Source organism: Eleginops maclovinus, chromosome 4 (assembly GCF_036324505.1).
Source record: "Eleginops maclovinus isolate JMC-PN-2008 ecotype Puerto Natales chromosome 4, JC_Emac_rtc_rv5, whole genome shotgun sequence".
Classification (NCBI taxonomy): domain Eukaryota; kingdom Metazoa; phylum Chordata; class Actinopteri; order Perciformes; family Eleginopidae; genus Eleginops; species Eleginops maclovinus.
The window spans coordinates 20,599,943-20,605,961 of NC_086352.1; the positions used below are offsets into that span (position 1 = coordinate 20,599,943).

A 6,019-nucleotide genomic window follows, 5' to 3' on the forward strand; every position below is an offset into this window, starting at 1 on the left:
TTAAAAATATATTAATAACTGGTAGTTTTGGTTTTGGTGATGCAGACTGGTGTCCTACTTATGTTTACTCAAGTACTCCGATTTTTTGATTGTGTTCTTGAATATGAAGCGAAGAGGACGAGCAGACAGATTGTTAAATTGGTACGCCTTCATCAGGTTACATGACAATCTGAAGATTTAAAGATTTTTATTTTTATCATGTGAAATCATAAGACAAAGAGTGTCATGAATCACTCAGCAAATAACAATCATGTTCATAAAAGCACCACAGAAATGTAACAATGGGCCTACAATGTTTAACAGAAGGGGTTTGAAGTTTGTTATAAAAAGGATATTTCCGGTGCTTGATTATTATTGAACGTGTTGTTAAATACAACACACAGCTGACCACATTACAATAGTTACACCGCAACCTTTTGGTATATGAGTCTAAAATAAGTTGTTTAATAATAGAACCTATGAGTTTCCTATGAGTCTGTAGTCAGCTGCTCTATCTCTGATACTGAAAGGTTAGTTGTTACTTATTTCTCGGAATCTTCTCATCTGTTTCTCATTTTAATGCCTTGAGGTAGAAGATAACTTTTCCCTCGTAGGGGTCGTGGAAGTTTTCGTAGCTGATCTTCTTTGAGACCACTCTGCACTGGATCTTAGCGTGCTTCCCTCCGACCAGGCTAAACCGAACAGCCACCAACGGGTTGACGTAGGAAGGCTGAAGGAAAAAGAGACAATGCTTACCATTCATTTATGCTCATGTGCTTGAGTGATGTATTAAAGTATTCAATTCTGAGGACATCTACAGTCAGAGTTAGATGAGATAATCAAAACAACAAGCTATGCTATAATCTAGTTAGCTTGAAGAAAGGAAAACGGGAAACAACATTCCCTAAAATAATCTTCAAGTAGCAAATTACAATGCCAGTTTGTTCATATATTCTTTACCATTAGTGTTATAACAACAATTTGTTATGAGTTGTGTCAGGCTATCCATGTCCCCCTGTTTCCAGTCTTTGTGCTAAGCTAACCACCTGTTGTCTGCAAATACTAATGTAGTGCTTCTTCCTCCCAACTACAACATTTGAAGATTGTACTCCTATTTTTCCTGTCAAATTGACACATGAGTGACGAACTGTTGCCTAAAACCTTTGAGAGAAAACATTTGTTATTTGAATAATCAGATTTAACTCACCTGTGCCAGTCTCCCGTAGTAAGGGAAGAAAGAGGGATCCATATTTCCATTTTCAGGGAAATACTCCATATTGGCCACGTTTTCTTCCCCTTCCTAAACACACATAGACACAGATACAGATACAGATTTAGTCATATTTAATGGGGCATCACCAGAGGACTACTACTCAGCCTGGGCTCACTGTTGTATAATGTCTGAAGTGACCCTGGAGAAGCTTTGCCAACTATGAGAAAATAACCCTGAAAATATAACAGAAGGTCCGTTATAAACTAGGTTTGTTAAGTTTGAAAATAAAGAAAACAAAACTTGAAGGTTTTTAGGAACATAATTGCATGATGGGAAAGGTAGGATCAAATGTTTTTTTATGGCTTGGCTCACACTGGGACTTAGCAGTCAGCATATCTGTGCCTCTGCTGCATTGATTATGATTATAATTTGTCTCTCAGGAAGTCTTCCAACTTTATGGAAGTGTAATTGTAAATCACTGGAGTACCCCTGGAAATGAAACATATTTAATGCTTGCTGTTAAAATCAGTACATAGAGTTGTTGCTCACCAGTACAGTGCAGTTGACATAAGGGGGACCGTCAGTGCAATTAGTAGGCAAAAAGTTGATGATCTGCGAAGACAAACATTAACCATTTTAACATTTTTAATGTACTGCAAGATTCAGGTTTTCCCAGAAGGGCTCAGAAAGTGTTGAATGTATTAAACTTACCCTGTTCATCTTAATGATGACACAAGGCATGGAGCAGTTGTAGCCAAAGGTTGGGTCCTCAAGTCCTGAGCAGGGTCCCAGCATACTTTGAAGGAAGGGACATGAGAACTTGGTATGGTGAGGGCCGTTGAAGGTTTTCTGGATGAAGTACTTTCCCTTTGTGCAGTTAAAATTGTTACACTCAAGCTGCTTGGTGTCATTGTAGGCTGAAAGAGCGAGACAAAGAGAACGATTAAGATGTCTTGTTTGTGTGTTAAAATGTATGTAACTTTATAGAAGCTTTCACAGAGTAAATACTAACGCTCCAGGAACTCATTGAGGATTTTTGTCATCTTCATCCAGCTGGCTTTGTCTGATGTGTTGTAGGTGATTTCAACATTTTCCTCCCCATAAGTGTCCGGCCACACCATCACCCCTGAACAGAGAAGCAAAAAGAGAGATCGTTATTGACGTTTCATTTAAGTTGTTGTCATTGTCTAACTCCTTATTGATTATTTTTTACCCGGAGATTTTAGTCGGTCTTGGTAGTCCGGTGTGTACGGATCCAGGGTGTACATGAGTGTCCAGATGGCCAGACAGAAAAGGGAGGTCATCACCACATAGAAGGCCACATAATACAGACTGATGTACACTGTGGAGGACAGAGGAATTTTGAAATTGTGGTTATGAGAATTTGACCAAGTGTTTTGGTGCAAATATAGTAAGAGAACTTCAAAAGCACTGCAAAGTCACGAAACACAACAATAGAAATACTGAATGTACAAAATATGCAATGTGCTCTACGAGACAGGAGGAGAGTTACATGTTCATGGCAGTGTTGCGTTTCTTTTCTCCATATCCCTTTTTATTTTGTAAAATTTCCCATTTCAAAGCCCTTTTTTGATGTTTTTTCAGTGTGTACATTAAGATAAAAGAGAAGAAAATCCTTGTATTTACAGTAGCACTAGTTAAATGTGATAACACTTGTGACACAGACTAAGTTAAAATTAGCAGAAGTCAAGGTGTCCTCTGTCTACGGTATGAGCACATTCAATCTGATTGTGAAATAAAACAGAGGGGGGAAAGACTCTGACAAAAGAAAAGAAATAAAGCTTATCACCGTAGCAGGCTTATCTCTCTGTGCACACTTGCTGAAAACATACACCTCGCTGTGGTGATATTGGAAGGACAGAAAATGTCAAACTGAACTGTACACACAAGTATAATTGTCTCTGTTTAACTGTGTTACCCATTATGCTGCAGAATGCATACTTTCATCATAAATTTGGCTAACATTAAAAGCTATAGTATTGCCATGTCCACCACACTGCACATCTATATGCACATAGAAATGGGTTTCAGTAATCTTTCCTTTTTATCTTGCCCATGAAGGTATCTCTTCCAAATATGAAAAGAGAATAAATAACTTTGGTTAAAAGCTGCTTTAAATGCGTAATAATACGGTTAAAAGTTAGCCACTCATTATATTAAACTAAAACAACACAATACACATATGAACACAGTATTATTATCATAGTTTTGTTATATTATATTGTATTCCTACCTTTTAGCTGAGCCTGAAATGTAACATGTCATTGCCAACAATTATTTTACTGTAATTGTGGTAAATCTGACAAAACATAACTAATTATAACAGTTTGGCAAAGTTAACAATATATATATATTTTTTTTTACATTGTCTTCAACTTGAATGACTTTCTTGTGTTTAAAGTGATATTAAGCAAAAAAGAGTTTTCAAAAAAAGCTGTTTTTCAGTCATCGTTGTTGAGATAAATGATTTCCTAAATGTTTGGAGTCATTGGTCAACAGCTATGCAAAGTTATAAAATATGGCAAAAAGACAAGTAGACTGAATGAATGACACTTATGGGCAGTGGTGAAACTACAGCGTTATAAATGATACTTCCCTACCTTGTATGTAATACTGAGCCATTGCACTGTTTTATAAATGGTGTTTCAGCCACATACAGTTTATTTTGGATAACAATCTCATAATTACCCCATTTCTCTGGTGTTCTGCCCATTAACTTCCCTTCATCTGAGTTCCAGACAAAATGGCCAAAGTCTTCACATCGTTGCCCACAAGTCCTCTTCTCCTTCAAGGCGGCCATGATGAAGCTCTGTGCTGACCAGGATCCACAGCAGACTTCTCCTTTCCTTCACACTGATTTTAACTTTTTTCTCACTTACAGTAATATGTGTTTCTCCTCTCTCCTTCCTGTTCCTCCCCAAAGATTTTGAGGCACCTTTGTGCTAATGTGTTGTTTTTTTTCCCTTTTCTATTCCTCTTTTACAGTAGTTTCAGCTAAAACTGACTCCATGGACGCTGCTTCAGATTGTGATGATGAATGTGTTATCTGTTATTCCCTATTTATAAGGCCGAGATAAGGTGGGCATGATGCTTGTAGGGAGGCTGAGGTGGGCCAACGAAGAAACAGGTGAACTTCCTCTGACGTCCTTCACTCCTCACAGAAACCTAAGGATCACTTTGAACACCAAACTGGTAAGAAAGTCAAAAACCAAGGTGAACAACTGCATTTTGATTTGCTAATATTTCAAATGAATGACAGACATGAAGAAAAACCTGCGTCTGATTGATTCCGTACAATGTAAAAAAGAAGACATTTTAAAGGAGTAGCTGCAGTCTGTGTTTCACAATATTAGATAATCTGTAATATAATCAACAAAAAAAAATCAGCCCATCACCAAAATATTTGATTTGAGTTAGATTTGATTTTACTTTATTTATCACAGGGTTTTATTTTTAGTGGGGTGTTACAGAGAAACACCAAGAGGGCGGGGAGGCTACTTTGAGTGAGACCATGAATGTAATGTAACTTGTTTAAGAAGGTGCATGACACTTTTCTCTTACAGGAGGGGTGTTTGTCTATAAAAGTTTCTGCAGTGAAGAGAATTAAGCCACAGCTCATGGGGAAGGAGATTTGTGGGCCTTTTCGTATATTGGGAAAAAGGAATTTTTGCAAGAAATATCTGTGAATAAAGGTGGCAAACCTGCACCATACACAGTTTTAAATGCAGCCATTGTAGCTGTATTTATGCTAATGTAAATGAGAGTGGTGTCAAATTAAGATCCGTCACGTTTTTCTTTTAAAATGATGTCCCATTCTTGGCCTTCTGAGGTCAAAATACATCCTCCAGGCTGTATGAACACACTTTACCACACACATGTCACACATGCAGTACACACTGAGTCTTTGCTCTTAACACAAGGACGTCTTTCAGTTAACATGCCTCTACAGGTTTACGACTCAGAGACGTAGTGCCGCAGGTCAACATTGGTATCTGTGACGTGCACAGCTCTTGACATTACCCTTGTATGTGTTTGTTTTCACAGGTAGCGTTCGTTTATCTGACCTTGGTCTGGCTGTGAACCTTAGGCCATGATCAGTTTAAAATCAAGAGTTACGTTGGGACTCCAGGTAGGCTACAGATGACGCAAAACCCAGAAAACTGGTCATAGTTGCTCTTATAGATCTGTGACGAGACACACACCCCAAATGTTTTTTTGTAATTAATATATGACATTAACCTTCACAGTATGGATGCCATTAGCCCAACGAAGTATGCTGCCATTTTCAAAAGAGCTCAGTGGTTCGATATAGGAAATATACCTCAAATATATTAACATTAATTCATAGTATATACAAAAATAGTTATTATCTTCCATTTTTTTAAAGACACTCCATATTGGGATTTTCTTTTGTTTTTCTAGATTGATTGGCTATTGGTGTACGGCTCAGAGCAGCTTTATGCTCTGGTTTCAGGTGCATCAATTTGAATGTTTGGGAGAAACTAGTTAGAGTTACGTAAATGAATACCAAAATACATGTTGTTGTATTTAGTTAGAGTTGCCATTAAAAAGCTTTTACTCAGATTTAAGCAGTAGCAGCTGTACTGTTCATGAAGGAGCATCAACATAATTGTAATTTTGCAGGGGATTTTTATCCGAGCATTTTAATTTGAATAGATCAGTAGTTTTAGAAAGTTCTTTAATCTCACCTACAGGTTTCACACTTCTGGGCTGCTGAGAGGAGGGTTACTGCTCAGATTACTCTGTAGATTACTCCATTTTGAAGGTCAATCTGTATGAGTGCAT

General features: G+C 37.5%; 1 protein-coding gene across 1 annotated transcript; it reads right to left on the reverse strand.

The window, feature by feature from the left end:
* Positions 1–172: 172 nt before the first annotated feature.
* Positions 173–4,227, reverse strand: LOC134863525 (potassium-transporting ATPase subunit beta-like). The gene is made up of 7 exons (XM_063882080.1): positions 3,902–4,227; positions 2,406–2,534; positions 2,205–2,318; positions 1,904–2,109; positions 1,742–1,804; positions 1,187–1,279; positions 173–709 (listed from the first exon to the last, which is right to left on the reverse strand). Exons 1-7 carry the CDS (start codon positions 4,011–4,013, stop codon positions 551–553), a joined length of 876 nt encoding a protein of 291 aa, XP_063738150.1. The 5' UTR covers positions 4,014–4,227; the 3' UTR covers positions 173–550.
* Positions 4,228–6,019: the final 1,792 nt, after the last annotated feature.